General features: G+C 37.6%; 1 protein-coding gene across 1 annotated transcript in view; it reads left to right on the plus strand.

Annotated features, from left to right (window-relative positions):
• The window catches only part of adcy2b (adenylate cyclase 2b (brain)), a 124,331-nt gene that overhangs the window by 96,509 nt on the left and 5,187 nt on the right, over positions 1 to 22,635 (plus strand). Inside the window, exons 9-19 of the mRNA XM_066691000.1 lie at positions 2,673 to 2,805; positions 3,811 to 3,987; positions 4,357 to 4,400; positions 5,144 to 5,224; positions 5,488 to 5,557; positions 5,849 to 5,946; positions 9,198 to 9,282; positions 12,667 to 12,804; positions 15,915 to 16,034; positions 19,549 to 19,733; positions 20,695 to 20,779. Coding sequence (XP_066547097.1) covers positions 2,673 to 2,805; positions 3,811 to 3,987; positions 4,357 to 4,400; positions 5,144 to 5,224; positions 5,488 to 5,557; positions 5,849 to 5,946; positions 9,198 to 9,282; positions 12,667 to 12,804; positions 15,915 to 16,034; positions 19,549 to 19,733; positions 20,695 to 20,779 — 1,216 coding nt within the window. The remainder of the gene's footprint in view (positions 1 to 2,672; positions 2,806 to 3,810; positions 3,988 to 4,356; positions 4,401 to 5,143; positions 5,225 to 5,487; positions 5,558 to 5,848; positions 5,947 to 9,197; positions 9,283 to 12,666; positions 12,805 to 15,914; positions 16,035 to 19,548; positions 19,734 to 20,694; positions 20,780 to 22,635) is intronic.

Genomic DNA, 22,635 nt, shown 5'->3' on the forward strand with positions numbered 1-22,635 from the left:
TATATATATATATATATATATATATATATATAATCAGATTAAAAAACATTTTATATAGTCTTATCAACAGATTTACTACGATATCAAGCACCAAACTGAAGTAAATTATCAATGTGCGGGGAGTGTCAGTTTGTTTGCCTGGTTCTGAAGTTCTGAACTGATCATTAAAAAACAGTAAACAATGTCAGTATTTTAATGTATCCCTTGTTACATGGATTTATGGTGTGTAGTTCATTGTTTTGTTGCTGCCATGAAATTAATTGCTCAAAAGCAGCTTCTGAAAATAGTTATCTATGTTTCATTAAGTGACTTGTTTATCCACTAACAGCGGCTTATAGCTTAACTCTGACGTACCTCCAATTGCCATTTCCAACCATTCACCCGGGACAAGCATTTTCAACATGGTTTTTGTTTGTTTGTTTAATTATCATTGTTGTTTGCTATGTGACACAAATAATTAAGTCAAAACTGCAATTTATTTAAACATGCACATTCCTATTATAGTTATAGTGTCCTCTTTTAGTAGAGGTGAGAGGCATAAGCATTTGGTTTTCAGAAATAATCTGAAGTGCTATAATGCAGTTGCACTTCAGTTTGTGTTAGATGCAATCAAATATGCATATTAAACATAGTGACTGAATGATTAATACCATGTGTCATTCAGCTTTCCCTTTCTAGTCACACTTGTCCTACATGTAGCTCATTAAGAGTCAAACAAGAAAATGAAGATATACAAGCTGTCATCAGTGTGTTGTGTGATATCCCTTTATTTGTGCTGTCAAGCATTTGACATCAGCTCACTTGCTGATGTGTTTTTTATGGGAAACGGTGGAATGGAAGGTATAGCAATCAGTACTTGACAATGTATATCATAAATTAATCAGTAGGTAACTAGGATTTGAAATGGCAGATCTTGACATGACAGAAGCCTGAAATTCAGAAGTGAAAATTAGCAGAATACACAGACACCTCGTTCAATTTTTTGTTACCAGTGATTTCACGTCAGCAGCTCTGCTCCCAGGGCATTTGTTCCTCTAGGTTTGCATTTCCCTTCTGTTTCAAAGACAAAGACATCGTTGTTTACACACTTTAGGTGTTTCCTACCACTTGTTTTCCATCTCAAGTGGAAATTGACTTTCACAAATTCAGATCAATGGTGTCACATCCTTATTGGCAACATTCTCAAAAGTGCAATAGAGTTACAGTCCAGGCTTTGCTGCCCCAAATCACTGATTCAGGTTGTGGTTAAGAATTGCCTTGGAAGCTGAGAATTGTGGGATTGAGCAATGCATCTGTAATACCTGGCGAGGGGCAGAAGGGTAAAACCCAGGTGTGGAGAAGCACAGAGTAGTCATACAGGTGTGGGTCGAGGGCCAGCAAACAGAATTCACAGAAATGACTCTAGGGAGAGATCAAGACTTAGCATTGAATGCTGGTTACAGGGGGTTTAAATACAGAACAGAGGGAAGCAGGGGACAGGGATGTGTAGAGTTGGGCCAATGGGAGCAGAGCGCTTATGGTGGAACTGCACATGGTGCTGAGGAATGTTAATTACATGGATGCTTGTTGTGCTGGGCCATGTGAGAGTCGGGTTAGTATTCTGGAGACGATGACCTCTGGTGGTGAACCGTGGAAGTGTGGAGGGAGGATGACAGTGTCTCAGTAAATATTTAGTTTCTCCCTATAATGGTTAAGGTATAAGAGCTGTAAGAGCACTCTGACTCCAAGCACTGAGTTGGTCGTACTGCCAAGTGTGTAGAACAGCTTTGCAAACGAGACTGAACTCTCCAGTAACACAGCTTCAAAGACACAAAGCAGAAGCTGATGATGGTGCACTAGTCTATACTTCTTTACACCATGTTGTTCCCTCCAACACATCAGTCTGTAAGAGGTAACCGTAGGAGTCCAGATTGCCCCTTCTGCCACCTCCACACAGTCTAGTGACAAGTGTGTGGTGGTAGCAACATCCTCTTCAAACCATAGTACTGAGTACACTTCAGTGCTGAGAACTAGGGTGGCTGTGATCCAATTCACAGAGGCTAAATTAATGATCTTGTTGATTTGTATAACACATTTGGTTTTCACACATACACTCAATAAGTGAGGTTTAACAATGTTCATGGGCACTCACATGAAATTGGCATGGTATGTGCAGCCAAAATAATCTAATTTTCAGATGACAAGGTCCATTGCCTAATATATCTTGTTTTGGATTTCTAACTAAGAACGTAAATATACCTTTCAGTGCTGTCTTGTTAAAACTGGTTAAAGGGAAGGCATTGGACCACTATTGCACACATTACTCAGAATATGTTCTCCTTGTATGTTGGTGAAGAACAGAAGGGATAAGTCAGCTCAATTTATAGAATACAGAAATAAAATATTAGGAGTACAGCTTTTTCTGAATGTTTTGGCATGGCTGGTGTTGTGAATGGATTGCAGATTTTATGAATTCCAATTGAAATCTGATCTTTTTATGAAGCCATTTAACTTCCTTGGACCGTAGATAGACACAGACCCAAACCATTATTTCAGGGCTGTTACTTCCTCTCTCTCTTTATTTTCTTCCAGTAAAGGTGATATAGTGTATTTCTTAAAATAAATGACCTGGAGTATTAGATCCAAAAGCCTGCCTCCTATAAAACATTGAAACTCTTGGTATTCGTTTCCAGACGAGTTCACATCACTTCAGTCACGCTGGAACATTTGAATGGGTCCTACAAAGTCGAAGATGGAGATGGACAAAACAGAGACCCTTATTTAAAGGAACATGGAGTTATAACCTACCTTGTCATCAATCCAAAAGTAAGCTTGTCTATTTATTTGTTTTATATACAACGGAGTCTTATCAGCCAGTCATAGTAATGAATGAGACCAATATTTTCACTCACAGTGAGAGTCACTGATTTAAAAGAAAAGAAGGAAGATAAATAAATAAAATCATGCTATTCCTGTTTTGAGAGCAGATACCAGAAGCTCATCATTTCAAGGTCAATGTGACTAACTGTTTATGTCTCACATAATAATATCACTGTGCTATTCACCACATTATGACATGTGTAGATATTACATCTTGAACTAGAACCCACCACACACACACATTCACACAATACTGTGCCTTAACTGTTCTAAGTGTATTATTATGAACACGCTTAGTTGGTTCTGTTTAGAAATTCTAGCTGCATGTGGTGCATATTAATACAGTGCTGACCGAACTTCCCTCCGCTCGCCTGGGAAATGCAATATTTTGCGTGTCAGGGTATTTCAGGAGAATATTATTGTGTCTATAAACCAAATACAGGAAATATGTTGAGCTTAAGTTTTTGAAAGCTTTATTAGAACAGTCTGTTCCCACTGGTGTTTTTACCAGCTTAATTAAATTCAATATTAATATTAAATATGGATGTTAATAACAAGTATGGATTTCTTCATTTGCTTGTAAAAATGAAATGAGAAGATCATACATTGAACTTATTGAAAATACAGGTGTCATTAATTACATTTTTTGTAGTCGTTATTACAAATGATTCCGACTTTACAACTAGTGCTGCTTTATATTTTCATTTTATCTACAAGAGTTGTGAAGATCTACATCAGAATTGTGATTATTTGGTCAGTAAAGCAGCATTAATCATTAATATATAATGTGCTCACTGTATCGTGTCTTAATATAGAAGACCTTTTTTTTTTTTCGGTGATGGGCATAAGTAAATCTGCCTCCAGTGGCACCTCTGGAGTGTGAATGTGTGTTAATGTGTGTGAGGTCATGGCCCAGGTGTGTGAATGATGAATTGTTTTGTAAATGAGCAGGGGGAGAAGCGCAGCCCTCAGCATCACTTCAGACCCAGACAAACGCTGGATGGAGCCAAGATGAGGGCCTCGGTGCGGATGACTCGCTATTTGGAGTCCTGGGGAGCCGCCAAGCCCTTTGCCCACTTACACCACCGAGACAGCATGACTACTGAGAATGGCAAGATCAACACAGCGGTGAGTCTGAGTGTGTAACATCGAGGCACAATCAGTCAGGGGTCAAAGTCTACACGCTGCTTTAAAAAGTTCGGTGTGCTAACCGGCCTAGATAAATGATAATGCTTTCACTTCTCCAAATGTCTCATTATATGTCTATAGTTTGCATTACTTGATTAGTTGGATTTACAGGCATAAGGGTACATGTAAAGGAATAGCCTGATAGGTTGTTGCTGGTCAACTATACAAAAAAATACTGATTTATATAGAAGAAAATAGACTCGTAAGCATTTGTGAGTCACCGTCAATGAAGCTTTTGGACTTAATATCAGCCAGAATGAGAACAACATTAAATTACAACATTAAATTCCCATCTCTTTCCTTTTTTAGGATGTACCAATGGGACAATATCATTTTCAGAGACGGTCAGAAAGGTTTGGATTTCTTTCTAGTACATTTTCTGGATTTGTGGTGTTTTAGACTTAACAAACCTACACACCTGAGACCTGTCTGCCTGAACAGTATTCCTACAATCCAGACATGTCAGTATTAAAACAGCATCAGGCGCTCTTTTAGGTCTCTTTTAGGAGCAGTTTCATATTATTTCAGGTTGACATTTCAGGAGACATGTGAAAAAATAAATTATAGGCAAATATTGCCCTGAAGTGGGAGTTATGTTTCCAACTCCAATACATAGAAGATTACCAAGTCATGGGGGTTTAATAATGCAAAAGAGACAATAACATTTTTTGTTTTTGTTTGTAAATTCTCCCTTGTACTTGGATTTACTGAGTACTTACAGCAGTTTCTGCCACTGTGTCTCGTCTGCGCGACTGAATCTGAGAAAAACAACACAATGTTCTATAATGCTTTAGTTGCTATGAATATTGAGGGGCAGGGTGACTTTTGTAGTTCATGGAAGCCTATTATTTTCAGCTATCACCATAGGAAGCAGGATTTGTAGCAGTCACCTTGACTCCAGCATAGTCAGGTACTCCAAACTACATAATCCCACTAAAAACTTTACTTAAAGGGTAATGAATCAATGTATGTTAATATTTCACTGCTTTTGAGACTAATAAGGCATACTCCTTACAGGGAGCCAAATTGTTATCATTCACAAAAAGCTGCCATGAAACTGCAATTTTTCTGACAGTTATCCCTTTGTTTTACGCAGAACAAAATCCCAGAAAAAGAGGTTTGAGGAGGAGCTGAATGAAAGAATGATTCGAACGATCGATGGCATAAACTCCCAAAAGTATGTGGTACCGGGATTCTCTTTAATTAGTGAGAAATGGGCACAGTGTTCACTATACTGTGCAATATGTTCAGTAACACAGCATTCATTAATTTGAATTGATGTTCAAATACATACTATTACAATATGCTTTAATATCAAATTGACTGTTGTCATTGGATAGCACAAGAGGAATGTGGGTGGGGCTACAACAAGTTAAAATCATTCTTAATAGGTGTTTTCAAGCCTTAGCAAATCCTTGTGACTGAGTGTATCTCTTTCAGGCAATGGCTAAAGTCTGAAGATATTCAGAGGATATCATTGTTCTTTCATAATAAAACCCTTGAGAAGGAGGTAAGCAATTGTATAAATAGTGAAAGTCGTTTTCATTTCATATTGTAAACATATTTTTTTGTTATTATTTATTACAACCAATAAAAGTGTTGCCCTAATGCAATAGTATCGTAATACCATTGAAGATATTGTCATTTTTAACAAATCAAATCATTTTTAACAAATAAAAGGAAAAGCTGCTGCAGGACATATTCCTCTCATTTGTAGTTTTTATATAATGTTAAACTACAAAACTGAATTGTTAGCACCCTTTTTTCATTCCACTAATTATTATTTCCCTTTATTCCGTAGTACAGAGCAACTACTTTGCCAGCTTTCAAGTATTACGTCACCTGTGCTTGCCTAATTTTTTTCTGTATCTTCGTAGTACAAATCCTAGTCTTGCCAAAGTAAGTATCCTTATATTGTAGATTGTATTTGTGTGTAGTGTAGTTGGTGGCTCTATACATATATTACATTATTTCATGGCATAACATCTACAGTATAGCTTCATAAGTCAATGGGAGACTGGCAATTATCTCCACTGCTACTGAAGAAATCAATATAACAAAATAAAACAAAAATGTTCATTTTACCCAAACAAATACCTTCCAGAGCTGTATATATATATATATATATATATATATATATACAGTGAGGGAAAAAAGTATTTGATCCCCTGCTGATTCTGTACGTTTGCCCACTAACAAATAAATGATCAGTCTATAATTTTAATGGTAGGTGTATTTTAACAGTGAGAGACAGAATAACAACAAATAAATCCAGAAAAATGCATTTCAAAAAAGTTATAAATTGATTTGCATGTTAATGAGGGAAATAAGTATTTGATCCCCTATCAATCAGCAAGATTTCTGGCTCCCAGGTGTCTTTTATACAGGTAATGAGCTGAGATTAGGAGCACTCTCTTAAAGGGAGAGCTCCTAATCTCAGCTCGTTACCTGTATAAAAGACACCTGTCCACAGAAGCAATCAATCAATCAGATTCCAAACTCTCCACCTTGGCCAAGACCAAAGAGCTGTCCAAGGATGTCAGGGACAAGATTGTAGACCTACACAAGGCTGGAATGGGCTACAAGACCATCGCCAAGCAGCTTGGTGAGAAGGTGACAACAGTCAGTGCGATTATTCGAAATGGAAGAAACACAAAATAACTGTCAGTCTCCCTTGGTCTGGGGCTCCATGCAAGATCTCACCTCGTGGAGTTTCAATGATCATGAGAACGGTGAGGAATCAGCCCAGAACTACACGGAGGATCTTGTTAATGATCTCAAGGCAGCTGGGACCACACTCACCAAGAAAACAATTGGTAACACACTACGCCGTGAAGGACTGAAATCCTGCAGCGCCCACAAGGCCCCCTTGCTCAAGAAAGCACATGTACAGGCCCGTCTGAAGTTTGCCAATGAACATCTGAATGATTCAGAGGAGAACTGGGTGAAAGTTTTGTGGTCAGATGAGACCAAAATCGAGCTCTTTGGCATCAACTCAACTCGCCGTGTTTGGAGGAGGAGGAATGACCCCAAGAACACCATCCCCACCGTCAAACATGGAGGTGGAAACATTATGCTTTGGGGGTGTTTTTCTGCTAAGGGGACAGGACAACTGCACCGCATCAAAGGGACGATGGACGGGGCCATGTACCGTCAAATCTTGGGTGAGAACCTTCTTCCCTCAGCCAGGGCATTGAAAATGGGTTGTGGATGGGTATTCCAGCATGACAATGACCCAAAACACACAGCCAAGGCAACAAAGGAGTGGCTCAAGAAGAAGCACTTTAAGGTCCTGGAGTGGCCTAGCCAGTCTCCAGACCTTAATCCCATAGAAAATCTGTGGAGGGAGCTGAAGGTTCGAGTTGCCAAACGTCAGCCTCGAAACCTTAATGACTTGGAGAGGATCTGCAAAGAGGAGTGGGACAAAATCCCTCCTGAGATGTGTGCAAACCTGGTGGCCAACTACAAGAAACGTCTGACCTCTGTGATTGCCAACAAGGGTTTTGCCACCAAGTACTAAGTCGAAGGGGTCAAATACTTATTTCCCTCATTAACATGCAAATCAATGTTTTTAACTTTATTGAAATGCGTTTTTCTGGATTTTTTTGTTGTTATTCTGTCTCTCACTGTTAAAATACACCTACCATTAAAATAATACACTGATCATTTCTTTGTCAGTGGGCAAGCGTACAAAATCAGCAGGGGATCAAATACTTTTTTCCCTTACTGTATATATATATATATATATATATATATACAGCTCTGGAAGGTATTTGTTTGGGTAAAATGAACATTTTTGTTTTATTTTGTTTTATTTTGTTATATTTATATATATATATATATATATAGTCTAGTTTTATAGTAAGTATGTTATTGCACAGCACTTGAATCCTTGTAGTAAAAGGCTAAACTTTGGGCATTTTTGGACTTGGGTAATGAAGCTCCCTGGTTTTATGAATCATTTTACTGTGAATGTAAAATAATATAATTTGAAGATATTCCATTCATTTAAAGTACATTGTCAACCTTATAATTGTTGACAGTTATGCTGCTACTAGTTTCTTCTGTCTTTCAAATTTCACTAAGAAACATGTCAGCAATTACTCCTTATGGGAAACTATTTTACATTCTTTTCCCTTATGAAAGCAGTAAGTATTGAGGTATTCTTTCTTTCATGGCTTTTTCGGTTGTGTTGATAGCAGAATAAATAAAAAAATAGTATGTGGCATTCTCCCTTGGATAAGTGCTTTTTCAGTAAGTGCAGAACTTTGAACTTAAAAGTTTATACATGTTTGATTGGCAGATTTAGGGCAGGCTTTGTGCCAGTTTGCATTGTTCAATGGGAAACAAATTCCTGCTCCAGACATTTTCAAATTCTCATTTCATGTCATGAACAAGCTGGTTAATTAAAGTACATACTCAATACCGATCTCTTCCTTCCTCCATCCGTAAAAAGCCCATGTGCAGATGCAGTTTAGAAAATGTAATTTGGTGATTGTTCATTAAACTGTCCATACTTGTCAATGATCTAGTTTCACAGTGCCTTGAACACTGACAGAAAACTGTAAATACTCCAGTTAAGTGTCCAGCGATAACCAGTTGATAACTTTACAAAACATTACCAATAGGCGAATCAGAGTGCCATATTTTTTATTTGGGGTCATATTTAGATTTTTTATTGAACTAAGAAAGGTGCAAAATTATGTTAAACCCTGTTTTACGGTGCTACAGAGCTTGGAGTCCCTCAGAACATCAGATCTAGATGGCAGAGTTAATAACTGAAACAAACGGAGCCTGGTATAGTCCTTTCAAGACAAAATCTGAGATAAAGACCAAAACTGGGTTAATGGTTTGCCAACTTTGCCCTTGTGTGATCTTGTAAGCATTTAAACTTAAATTAATTTGATATATTTCAGCTGGAGGGGTATGATAAATAAGGAATTCAATTCTTGGACTTTCTCATTCTTGACCTCCTTCTACAAAGTGCTAACTTAGCCGAATTATTTTCTTTTTTCTTTAATTGTCATGCTTCATATCACTGCCCCAAATTGTGCTTCACCGATATCTTCCCTTTGCAGGTTTCCCCATTTCAGCAACGTCTTTATGCTCTCCTTGGTTATATAAAAGATTTTCTGTAATACATTTTTCAGAACTCCAGTCCTGGGGATTTCATTTGGAGTGGCTTTCATTTTGCTGTCCTTCATCCTGCTAATCTGCTTTGCTGGCCATCTAATGGTGAGTGCTGTGTTCAGAGAGCATTGAATCGTGTCTTCAGAAAAATGACTTGCTAATATTCATACACATGAAGTGAAGCCAGATGGTATCCTTGGCCCTTCAGCCCCATTCAGCTGTTCAAATGACATTTTGCTTGAAATCAAGAGGAAACTTGAGAAATATTATACAATTTAGGTTCGTCCCGATTTGCATGCAAATTCCCTATATTGAGGGGTTTCTCTTAATTAATCTGTAGCATATGCAAGATATGGATCGAGTCCCAGCTTTATGATTGATGGGTCTTAAACTGTTTTAATACTCCAATTACCCCAAGCACATCTTTGAAGCTTCCTGTACTTCAGAGGGTGAAATAAATTAGCATCTTCTATTTATTTTGTATGTTTTTTCTGTTTTTTTTAACAAGAGATTAGAAGAAGGGTCTTGTCAGTCCTTCTTCAACTGAAAAGGGAAAATAAATAAATAAATCAATAAATAAATAAAGGAGACTAGTTAAAATTCAGGTTTTATTTTCTCATTGTTTTGCATCCCCAAAGCTCCTGGAAATGTGTCTTCTTCAGTATCTAAGTAACTGAAAGCATTTTTTTTTGTATCACTCATTGTATTCTGTTGCCGAATTTTGTTTTGTAATCCCAAAGCTTAATGTTCACCACGAAACAAAACACAACATGCAAATAGGATGAAGCCCAGGGTTGTATTTCTGTTGGCTCAATGTCTTTTGCAGCCTGAGAGGTATGAAAAGCTTCAGTTCTCACTGCTGTTAAGCAACCACAGGCACAGCTGTCAGAAAGTAATTAGCATGCACTGGAGCGGACAGGTTTTTTCAGAAGTCATTACGCGGATATGTCACGTATGAAATGTTTATGAAATATATATGTAAATGTGAAATTCTTATATAATCATACATATAAAGAGGTTTCATAGGAAGTTAGGTTTTATCAATTTTGGTGGATAGAATTGGATAGAATTTGGCAATATTAGTTTTTTTTCCCAATCTTGAATTATAGCCGTGCTATCTGACTGATTGATTTGTTTGTATGCTGTATATCTTGGCTCTCTATCATTTTCACTCCAGAAAGACTAGCTGGCAAAATAATCATTTGTTTGAGTAAAAACAAACAAACAACAAATAAATGAATGCATTTGCTCACTGTGCTTATTTCAATACTTTTGTATTGTTCATCATTAAATATGCAAAGAAATGATCAGTCTATAATTTTAATGGTAGGTGTATTTTAACAGTGAGAGACAGAATAACAACAAAAAAATCCAGAAAAACGCATTTCAAAAAAGTTATAAATTTATTTGCATGTTAATTAGTGAAATAAGTATTTGATCCCCTATCAATTAGCAAGATTTCTGGCTCCCAGGTGTCTTTTATACAGGTAACGAGCTGAGATTAGGAGCACTTTCTTAAAGGGAGTGCTCCTAATCTCAGCTCGTTACCTGTATAAAAGACACCTGTCCACAGAAGCAATCAATCAATCAGATTCCAAACTCTCCACCATGGCCAAGACCAAAGAGCTGTCCAAGGATGTCAGGGACAAGATTGTAGACCTACACAAGGCTGGAATGGGCTACAAGACCATCGCCAAGCAACTTGGTGAGAAGGTGACAACAGTCGGTGCGATTATTCACAAATGGAAGAAACACAAAATAACTGTCAGTCTCCCTTGGTCTGGGGCTCCATGCAAGATCTCACCTCGTGGAGTTTCAATGATCATGAGAACAGTGAGGAATCAGCCCAGAACTACACGGAGGATCTTGTTAATGATCTTAAGGCAGCTGGGACCATAGTCACCAAGAAAACAATTGGTAACACACTACGCCGTGAAGGACTGAAATCCTGCAGCGCCCGCAAGGCCCCCCTGCTCAAGAAAGCACATGTACAGGCCCGTCTGAAGTTTGCCAATGAACATCTGAATGATTCAGAGGAGAACTGGGTGAAAGGTTTGTGGTCAGATGAGACCAAAATGGAGCTCTTTGGCATCAACTCAACTCGCCGTGTTTGGAGGAGGAGGAATGACCCCAAGAACACCATCCCCACCATCAAACATGGAGGTGGAAACATTATGCTTTGGGGGTGTTTTTCTGCTAAGGGGAAAGGACAACTGCACCGCATTAAAGGGACGATGGACGGGGCCACGTACCGTCAAATCTTGGGTGAGAACCTTCTTCCCTCAGCCAGGGCATTGAAAATGGGTCGTGGATGGGTATTCCAGCATGACAATGACCCAAAACACACAGCCAAGGCAACAAAGGAGTGGCTCAAGAAGAAGCACATTAAGGTCCTGGAGTGGCCTAGCCAGTCTCCAGACCTTAATCCCATAGAAAATCTGTGGAGGGAGCTGAAGGTTCGAGTTGCCAAACGTCAGCCTCGAAACCTTAATGACTTGGAGAGGATCTGCAAAGAGGAGTGGGACAAAATCCCTCCTGAGATGTGTGCAAACCTGGTGGCCAACTACAAGAAACGTCTGACCTCTGTGATTGCCAGCAAGGGTTTTGCCACCAAGTACTAAGTCGAAGGGGTCAAATACTTATTTCCCTCATTAACATGCAAATCAATGTATAACTTTTTTGAAATGCGTTTTTCTGGATTTTTTTGTTGTTATTCTGTCTCTCACTGTTAAAATACACCTACCATTAAAATTATAGACTGATCATTTCTTTGTCAGTGGGCAAACATACAAAATCAGCAGGGGATCAAATACTTTTTTCCCTCACTGTATATAATCAGTACAAAATGCTATACATGTATCTGTTCCTCTCTTCAGAAATAATAATTATGTAATAGTTTACATACTTTTGATTGATGCATAGTATTAGTATATATCTACAGCACTGTATAAATATCCCTAAATGATCTTTAGCTTTACAAGTGACCTGAAATAGCTGCTTTAGTCACAATTCCAATGAAAAATACCAACCAACTGCAACTGGAAACATTATCTCAGTAGCCAGGATGCTGTAATAAAGCGAAACATCTCAATTGTTCTTCCTTTCTAAAGGAAACAATCAAGTCTCTGAATTAATTGCAATTGTTGCTTTTGAGGCACAAACAAAATGCATGAATGAAAAATGTAAATATATAAAGTCCAAGATGGTTGCATTTCTCTGGCTTAATTACCTCAAGAAAGATGCTTACCTAAACAGATGTTCTACCGCACAGTTGTAAATGACAGTTTTTTCTAATTAAATGCAAAGCACATAGTGTCTTTGATAAGACCAAAGTTGGCGGTCTTCCACTTCCTCTGGTGTAGTCTGCTTGGATGCCTGAAGACTAAGTAAGCGACTGTTCAGCTCTCTGAATGTCATTTAATTAGAGCTTCAGGGGCTGAACTGGGATTAAAAATAGCTGGGTGATTGCTTTTCCTCTCATCTGTGCAGCAGTGCAGCAAAACGGCCTCTACTTCGTGGCTTTGGATTCTGAGATCGTCTGGAATCCTGGCCAACAAACCCTGGCCTCGGATCACTCTCACTATGACAACGACTGCCTTAATATTAATAATGGCTGTATTTAATATGGTAAGTACAATAACCGCCTGTGATTTGATTCAGTCATTGGCTCATCCTCATTCAGAACGTAGCCTACAGACGTGAGTCCCACTACATGATAGTAATTATGGAAAGGTTTTTCAGCCTCTTAAATCAAGACATTTAGTCCATCAAACGGTGTCGTTTGTGAAGTATTATCAATTCTGACCTGGCAGAAAGATCATATCGGAGGGACTTACCACTCTGTTTATCTCATAGGTCATTTTCTGGGCCCTGAGATTCAATTAGGCCAGTTGCATGATCGCCATAGTTTTTCTAGCAGCAAGAAAAGCCTGAAGAAAAAGCCTCAGATGTTCATAAAAATGTATGGATGTTGAATTTCTGGTGGGACAGCAGCCCGAACCAGCTGGGATTCTGCAAAGCACTGACTGTCCTGCTACCAATGTGGAATGGGGTGATGGTCCATTTGAACCGAAGCCAAAGGACAGCTGTCCATTTGTGCCCAGGACACCCCAAACCAACAGAATGGGAAAGCACACACCCCAACAAGGGGTTGCAAATAGAGAAGAACACCTGCAACACCCATCAGATGGATTATCTCCGCACCTAGAGAGATATGAAGAACTCCATACAAACATAATGTAGTAGTCATGTACAAATGGGCAAATGGATTATGCCTCCTGCTTTTCAAATACTTTTTTGGTCAGATGGTTCCAGTTTGATACAGTTATCAGGCAATGGACTTATTTTCATTGAACTCTTTATGTGCAGACCCCTACAAGTTGTGGGAGTCTGACTGCTATGATATGAATGCAATCGATGGTCACAACTTGTCCAGTGAAGGAATTTTAATAACTTCATATGTCAAGATATTCCACACAGGACTTCTGTATATCTATGTCAAGTGTCTTTTGCCCTAAGCCCAAAACAAAGATGGTGCCCCAAGTCATTTTACTTGTACATAAAAAATGGAGATACACTCAAAGCATCATGACTCTGCCACAGCCTGGATAGTCACTGAACAATGAGCCCATCGAGGCCTGACAAAATTCCAATGTTATTGTATGAGAGTGTATTACACTAAAAATGAACCACTTCACTGGCTGCAGTTTCATTGAGCTGCTACTACATTTCCAAATTATCCTTTTTAAAGTTTGATTTTAAATACACAGCAAACTTTGTTTTTTTTCCTTTTTAAAAATGTTCTATGTATCACCTGTCCAGCTATACAAATCAACAGCCTTATTTGTATTCATCCCTAACATCCATACATCTTACCACATTTTCAGACATGTATTGATGCCATCTAAAGAATGTGGGAAAACACACTGGTAAGACATAGGCATAAAACTAGTCTTCATTCATGGTAGATGCTCAAATAAAATGAGATTACAAATAAGATCCTAGAGTCAGTTCCCACAGAAGAAAAGTATTATTGAGCCTTTTTTCCCCAACATACTTCCAAAACTCTGTCTAAAAACAGCAACAGAAGAGCCCTAGGCCTGTAGAATACGAATTGAACCCGTGTGTAATGACATAGCAAGCCTACGTCATCAATAACTTGTTTGATGGAGAACTGTTTACGAGGTAACAGTTACTTTCAAAAGGCTATCCTATCTATTTATAAGAACCTAGGTACTTACTTTGTGACTCACTTTGAAATCCTGAAAAGACTGGCCATGTGTGAGTTTGGGATTGATCTGACACGAGCAACCAAACAAGCTTGGTTTGAAAGGCCTTCTCTCATTAGTAATCTTCCTTATGTTCTTATGTTCCACTTAAAATGCAGCTGTATTCCCCTGTGTCATGTAACAGCTATTCAGAATTGTACACAAAGACAAGTCTGATTCAGAGCACAGGCTAAATAAAGATCAGTCTGCGAACGAGAGACTGTTTCTTGACCTGCATGTCTGATAGACCCTCCCTGGCTCTGATTAAAATTGCAAATTCAGTCTCAGGTGCATGACATTCATGTTTCGAAAAGCAGCAACTGCCACTAAGCAGCCAAATTGGTTAGAACAAGAAAAGGATCAATATTTTTTCAATCTTCTTCTTTAACATATATTGTTTAAATTCAGTGTGACTAAAGGATTCCAATCATTATAGTTGAATAGTCTGGTAATAATAAGTCTTGACCTCTGCCTACAAGCTTTCAGATGTCACCCACGGGCTCAAGTTTGAGAACATCAACTTAAATTCTAGTCCTTCTAGTCTAATCTCAGTTTATGCAGCCCAGTATTGCTGAGGTAACAAAGCATCGGGGGGAACAACAGAAAGTCCAGAGCTTCGGACGACAGGGTTATACCTTAAGAGGAATTGGTTTTGGATAATATGATCCCCAGTTGTTTTATTTTCAAACAGTTGTTCAAACTCACTGAACCAAACAATCTTCTTCACTGACTGTGTTGATTTTTCCCCTGTACTTTTCTAAGTATCACAGTTTTGCATTGGCTGTTGTAACCATTAGTATAATAACTTTTTACATTTTATATGAAAACTGTTATTGCTACCAAAGGCTGTTTTTTATTACGTTAAAAATGGGGGAAACAATTCAAAATATAATAATTCAATAGCTGATATCAAATTAAATTAATTATTCATTCCCCTGCCAAATGTTGACATGCTAACATAAGGATTAAATATGATTTTACCATTATTTGTTTTATATTCGGTACAGTGTCTGTTTTGGTTTGCGTTTGTTTAGAAAATAAAATGATGAAAGCTGTGGTAGATCTGTGTGACCACTTTAAAATTTGAAATGTGATATACCAACACATTTTAAAATTACAGGGAAGGTAATGCAGATAATACCATTATTATAGTGTATCTAATACTGCCAGTAAACCATATTTGAGCATGCTTGAGGTATTTCTTCTAAATATATTTTTTGTTTGATTCTTCTCAATAATAACACTTTTTTTTAATACTGAGTGTAACTAGTAATAAACATGTCACAGTCTGTGATGTGCAAATTAAAAAAGTAATATAGTCGTTCACATGTTTGTGTGATTCAGGTTATTATCACTGTACTCGTCTTTCTCTCATGTCTCCATCTCCATTGCATTTCATATCAACATGTTATTTACAAGTTAACACCTATATAGACTTATCTTCTTTTTTACTCTTTCCTTCGTCAACAGTTTTTCTTAGATGACAGTGTTTCATCTCCTGTCCCTGTATTTAATACATCTAATGAAACCTTGTATTACTCCAATGGACAAGCACTTCGTTTCCTAGAGAAGAATAATTTTTACCTTCCAGTAAGTAATTCTGATTGCATGCTTGATTCTATGTATCCTTTTGCAATGCAAGGTGAGGTCACTTGTGGTTTCCTGAAGAAATTACATTTCACTTATATTGAAAAGTGAGGTTAAATTGAACTTAAAATATATTGAAGTTTCAAGGATCCCCTTTTCAATCCTATTTCATATTTTCATCATGTTCTTCATCACGACATTTCGTCTTCTTGTAACAACTCAAGGCTCAGCCCCTTGAAGGTCTACTAATATCACCTGTCCAAAACCTTTAGAAATATGAACAACGAGTTGATGACCTACATTCATCAGCCACAGTTATCACAGTTAGATTTAATGCAAAGAAGAAGCTATCGTATTCTCATGCCAGGACATTCGATTCTGATTGTGATGTATTTTCAGTGTTAAAATAATCAGTCAATCTCTGAATCTATTTTAACAACCCTCTAATGAGAAAATAAGCACAAAGGTTATCTTGAACTTACTGCATTGTTTTCATGATGCACTTAGATAACCATCAATTTAGTGTGTGTGATTTTATGATTTACAGGCCTGTTGTTTTCGTGTTGCTTAATGATCCAGACTATAATTTAATGCATCTAGCCAACTTCTATGACTTCATAATCATTCTTATTAGAAGCTCTTTTAAGTCCATACTATTGATTTACTGTTAAAAAACAGTCAAGGAAGGAAGGATTTAAGCTTAATCAATTAAAGCAACAGAGAATCTTAAGAGTCTCTGCTAATGTCTCATCATTATATATATATATATTTATATATATATATATATATATATATATATATTTTTTTTTATCAGCAGTCAGTTCTTTGAGATACTGTGAACTTCAGCTTTTATTGATGCAAAAGAAATATGGACTGCATATTCTGTTTGCATGAATCGGTCTATCTGCATATTCAGGATAAACATATCAGAGATCAAAATAAAATTTTAAAAAGTGCGGAGCTTCTAAAATAGCATAATGTTCTTGCACTTCTGTGAACATTGATAATAAGAAGTAATGACATATGAATGCAGATCATTAATTAGTCTAATTTTGTTTTTTTTCAAGAGATGTTTTTCCATGAAGGTTTTTGTTCTCTATGTCGTCATTAACTTTAAAAGGAACATTTTGTTCATTTATCTTGTCAAGTTAGTGAGGCCTTAGTCCCATGATGGGTTTAAAGACAAGTGTCTTCATAAAGACTGTTTGTTATTCTTCATGGTTTCCCTGCAATTGTGTTGAAATAGTCATAATACTACCATTGTTTTGAGATGACAGGAGTCTCATAAGGGGACTACCTTTACTAGAGACTATCAAAACCATTTTACTTGTTAAAGTAAGGTTTTTGTTGTTCAACCTCTTACATCAAAACATTTATTCGATCAAATTGTGAAGTATTATCAATTCTAACCTGTCAGAAAGATTGGTTTGGAGGGACTAACCACTCTGTTTATCTAGTGTCATAGATAATCATAAAAAAAAATAATGGTATCAGAATGTTTTCAACAAAAATCCTTCAGCTGTGAAAAGCTGTGAATTCCAAAGAGATATATATATATATATATATATATATATATATATATATATATATATATATATATACACTCACCTAAAGGATTATTAGGAACACCTGTTCAATTTCTCATTAATGCAATTATCTAACCAACCAATCACATGGCAGTTGCTTCAATGCATTTAGGGGTGTGGTCCTGGTCAAGACAATCTCCTGAACTCCAAACTGAATGTCTGAATGGGAAAGAAAGGTGATTTAAGCAATTTTGAGCGTGGCATGGTTGATGGTGCCAGATGGGCCGGTCTGAGTATTTCACAATCTGCTCACTTACTGGGATTTTCACGCACAATCATTTCTAGGGTTTACAAAGAATGGTGTGAAAAGGGAAAAACATCCAGTATGCGGCAGTCCTGTGGGCGAAAATGCCTTGTTGATGCTAGAGGTCAGAGGAGAATGGGCCAACTGATTCAAGCTGATAGAAGAGCAACTTTGACTGAAATAACCACTCGTTACAACTGAGGTATGCAGGAAAGCATTTGTGAAGCCACAACACGTACAACCTTGAGGCGGATGGGCTACAACAGCAGAAGACCCCACCGGGTACCACTCATCTCCACTACAAATAGGAAAAAGAGGCTACAATTTGCACAAGCTCACCAAAATTGGACAGTTGAAGACTGGAAAAATGTTGCCTGGTCTGATGAGTCTCGATTTCTGTTGAGACATTCAGATGGTAGAGTCAGAATTTGGCGTAAACAGAATGAGAACATGGATCCATCATGCCTTGTTACCACTGTGCAGGCTGGTGGTGGTGGTGTAATGGTGTGGGGGATGTTTTCTTGGCACACTTTAGGCCCCTTAGTGCCAATTGGGCATCGTTTAAATGCCACGGCCTACCTGAGCATTGTTTCTGACCATGTCCATCCCTTTATGACCACCATGTACCCATCCTCTGATGGCTACTTCCAGCAGGATAATGCACCATGTCACAAAGGTCGAATCATTTCAAATTGGTTTCTTGAACATGACAATGAGTTCACTGTACTAAACTGGCCCCCACAGTCACCAGATCTCAACCCAATAGAGCATCTTTGGGATGTGGTGGAACGGGAGCTTCGTGCCCTGGATGTGCATCCCACAAATCTCCATCAACTGCAAGATGCTATCCTATCAATATGGGCCAACATTTCTAAAGAATGCTTTCAGCACCTTGTTGAATCAATGCCACGTAGAATTAAGGCAGTTCTGAAGGCGAAAGGGGGTCAAACACAGTATTAGTATGGTGTTCCTAATAATCCTTTAGGTGATTCACCTAAAGGATTATTAGGAACACCATACTATTACTGTGCTTTGTGGGATGCAGTGGAGATGAGTGGTACCCGGTGGGGTCTTCTGCTGTTGTAGCCCATCCGCCTCAAGGTTGTACGTGTTGTGGCTTCACAAATGCTTTGCTGCATACCTCGGTTGTAACGAGTGGTTATTTCAGTCAAAGTTGCTCTTCTATCAGCTTGAATCAGTCGGCCCATTCTCCTCTGACCTCTAGCATCAACAAGGCATTTTCGCCCACAGGACTGCCGCATACTGGATGTTTTTCCCTTTTCACACCATTCTTTGTAAACCCTAGAAATGGTTGTGCGTGAAAATCCCAGTAACTGAGTGAAATACTCAGACCGGCCCGTCTGGCACCAACAACCATGCCACGCTCAAAATTGCTTAAATCACCTTTCTTTCCCATTCAGACATTCAGTTTGGAGTTCAGGAGATTGTCTTGACCAGGACCACACCCCTAAATGCATTGAAGCAACTGCCATGTGATTGGTTGGTTAGATAATTGCATTAATGAGAAATTGAAAAGGTGTTCTTAATAATCCTTTAGGTGAGTGTATATATATATATATATATATATATATATATATATATATATATATATATATTAAATCTGCGTTTCTGTAAGTGTATCATACATAGGTGTTAAGATTCACCCTGCTTTCTTTTTATCTGACAGTATTTCATATACAGCTGCATTCTGGGCTTGATATCCTGCTCAGTCTTTCTAAGAATCAACTATGAACTGAAGATGATAATCATGATGACTGCAGTAGCTGGCTATAATATCATCATCCTTCAAACTCATGCGTCTGTCTTGGACGAATACAGCAAATTCCTGTATAAAACAGAGATATTGGACAGGTAGGTCACACTTCTATTAATTTTTGATTTAGTATGCATAATTTGCATGGCGTTATCTAGACTTATGTATTGACTGGATGAAAAGTCTCCAGTACCTGTATTATCTGAAGGAGCAAAACTAAGATTAGATGTAGTCGTTTGATAGTAAACACTATCCAAAAGTGTAAAAATACATTATAAGTCAAATAATATTTTTTCTTCTCTGTAATATAGCTTTGGGTTCATATTTTTAATAATAGATTGAACCATGCATATTAAATCTAGGCATTATCTATTCTCCTTCAACATCATAATTAATACCATAAAAAGACTGTGTTGTTTAAATAATCTCATTTAAGAATAGCTTTCTGACTTTTTATTTCATCTATAAGTTTAATCAGTCTTTGCCCTACAAGACAATTATAATAAATCAACATAACGGCTATGTGTGAAAAGAATTGAATTAGAAATGTAAATACATGAAAAGTAAATGCTACTGTGTAACAGATAGACCCCTGGTGCTTATGCTGAGGTCTCATAGGACTGTGTTATCACTGTTTTTGCTCTCAGACATCACTCCATGTTGTCAGTAAACTCCTGGTAATTTTTCTTATACTGAGCACCCTATAGCAATATTTTAAAAATATAAGTTCTACGTTAAACCCAACAACATTCAAGAAGCCAGCTCACATGTGTGCAGAGGAATATTGTCTGTCTCTCTCAGCCACTGGAATAAAAGACTCAATATAGTGTCTTCCATTGAATCAGAGTTTGGAGTAAGAGTGGTCAGGCAGACAGGACACATACCCGGCATGAAAGAAAACTGCAGTTGCACCCAAACTGTATAAAGCGTGGGAAAGAGCACATAAGACAATAGAACCATAAATCTGTTGTCACAACTGAGATGAGACATGATAATATTTAGTGTATCTAGGACTGGCCATTTATTCCTGATGAAATTTAACCTTATTTTTCATTCCAGACCTGGAGTTCTGAAAGACTTAAAGACAATGGGTTCAGTCTCTCTCTTTATCTTCTTCGTAACACTTCTTGTTTTGGCTAGACAGGTGAGCTAATGTTTTAATCAATTAAATGTATTGCTTTTTCTGTGCTTTTATAATGTTTTCCATTATCTTTGAAATCCTTGGCAAAACAGAAATATTCAAATTACAAAATACAGGGAAACGCTCTGTATACTGATATCTATGGTACCATGTATCTTCACGTGGAAACAACTAATCCTAACAATAGTCCAGTTACATAAATGGATCACCAATGCACATAAAAAAAATAAAAAAGTTTGTTTGTTTTCATTTCCGTCAGTTGAACAAAACAGGTTACAATGGAAAAAATATGTACGACAGATCCAAATTTAGAGATAAAATCCAGTTCAGTCAACTTTAGTGACATTTTCGAATGCAGCACATTTATATGGTTGCAGAGAGCAATTCAATGTTTGTAAAATTCCTATTTACTGTCTATTACTATCAGTCTGTTTGTTGGCCTGGCTGTTCACATATTAAAAAAATGTAAAAATAGATATCCTAACAGAAAACGTGGAGGATCTCCTCGAAGAGCCTTATTTATCTATTAGGGAGCCCAAAACACCTGATCTCTACCTCCTCTACCTTCCCTCTGTTCATCTTTCATAAAGCCAGAGAAAGTATGCAACATTTTTCAAGGTTTGGCTTATAATATAATATCAGACAGACAAAGATGACCCCTGACCCCTGACCCCTGACCCCACGATCTCCGCAGTCAAAATGAGAACACTAAGGTTTGTTACACTGAGCCGTGAATGTTACAGCTGTGTGATTCTTCAAATAATACTTCTTCAAAATCATTTAAGAGCCACTCAGAATAGCAGCTTATGTGTTTGTACATCACTGATACTGATGTTTTCCATCTCTCTGTGTTCTTATGTGTGTGTGTCTGTTATTTTTGTTAGTTTAAAACCAATGTTAAATTATGTACTGTTACTGTTAAATTATCTATTTCCGCTGTCATGAAAAGATATGCCTTAATATGAGTGCTGCTCAGATCTGATCATTTTTCTCTTCATGTAAGTATTTACGGTAGACTTTGCAGGCCGTGGATATTATGGTTTTTCCGTGCTCTTGTACGACCTGCCAAACCCTAGCATCGACTGCGCTTATTAAGAAACGCTTTTTTTGTACAGGGGGGAGATTTCCTATAATACGTTTACTGCTGTAGTACCTAGATTTGTTGGTGTTGGGGAAAAACAAATATGACATGACACAGATTTGTAAATTCCTTATTGTATCTGAATCCGCAGGGTTGTTCTGCTCATACAGAAAATAATGTATGTAGTATATTAAGATGTACCTCTGGGTATGTTTGTTTGTTATTCGAATTACAATAAAAGTTTACCTTTAAGAGGTGGATTCATAACATTAAGTATGGTATAAGTCTTTAATTCAGAGTTTCCAAAAATTCCCAATTTCAAGTCACATATTTTCACACTCTTCCTGCCACAGACCTCAGTCTAGTTCAGATTGACAAAAGTGCGAGATTTAGAGAAGTCTTTCTGTGGAGTCGGTGAGATCAGGGTGTCAGCAGTTCTGTCCGTTTCACATTCTCCAATCAGAGAGAGCGAGGGGCTGAGGCATTCTGGGATTGCAGTGCAAATGACAGCCGATGTGTGTATTGGAGGCCATGTGCTTTTGTCTCATCCTTCAAGAAGCAGCGCGGAAGTGGTGGTGGTGAGCCGAGTTCAATAACTGATGATTCCAGATGGGGATCATAATACAAATATAATAATAATAATAATAATAATAATAATAATATTAAAATCTGCTTGTGGAGGTACATTTACTGGTGATTGACAAAGTGGCTCCTGTATCAGTCTCTGTCTGGGGCTTTGTGGTGTAATCAATCTTTGTGCTTCAGACACAGATAAGGA

The sequence above is a fragment of the Amia ocellicauda genome, chromosome 18 (genome assembly GCF_036373705.1).
Source record: "Amia ocellicauda isolate fAmiCal2 chromosome 18, fAmiCal2.hap1, whole genome shotgun sequence".
NCBI classification, from domain to species: Eukaryota; Metazoa; Chordata; class Actinopteri; order Amiiformes; family Amiidae; genus Amia; species Amia ocellicauda.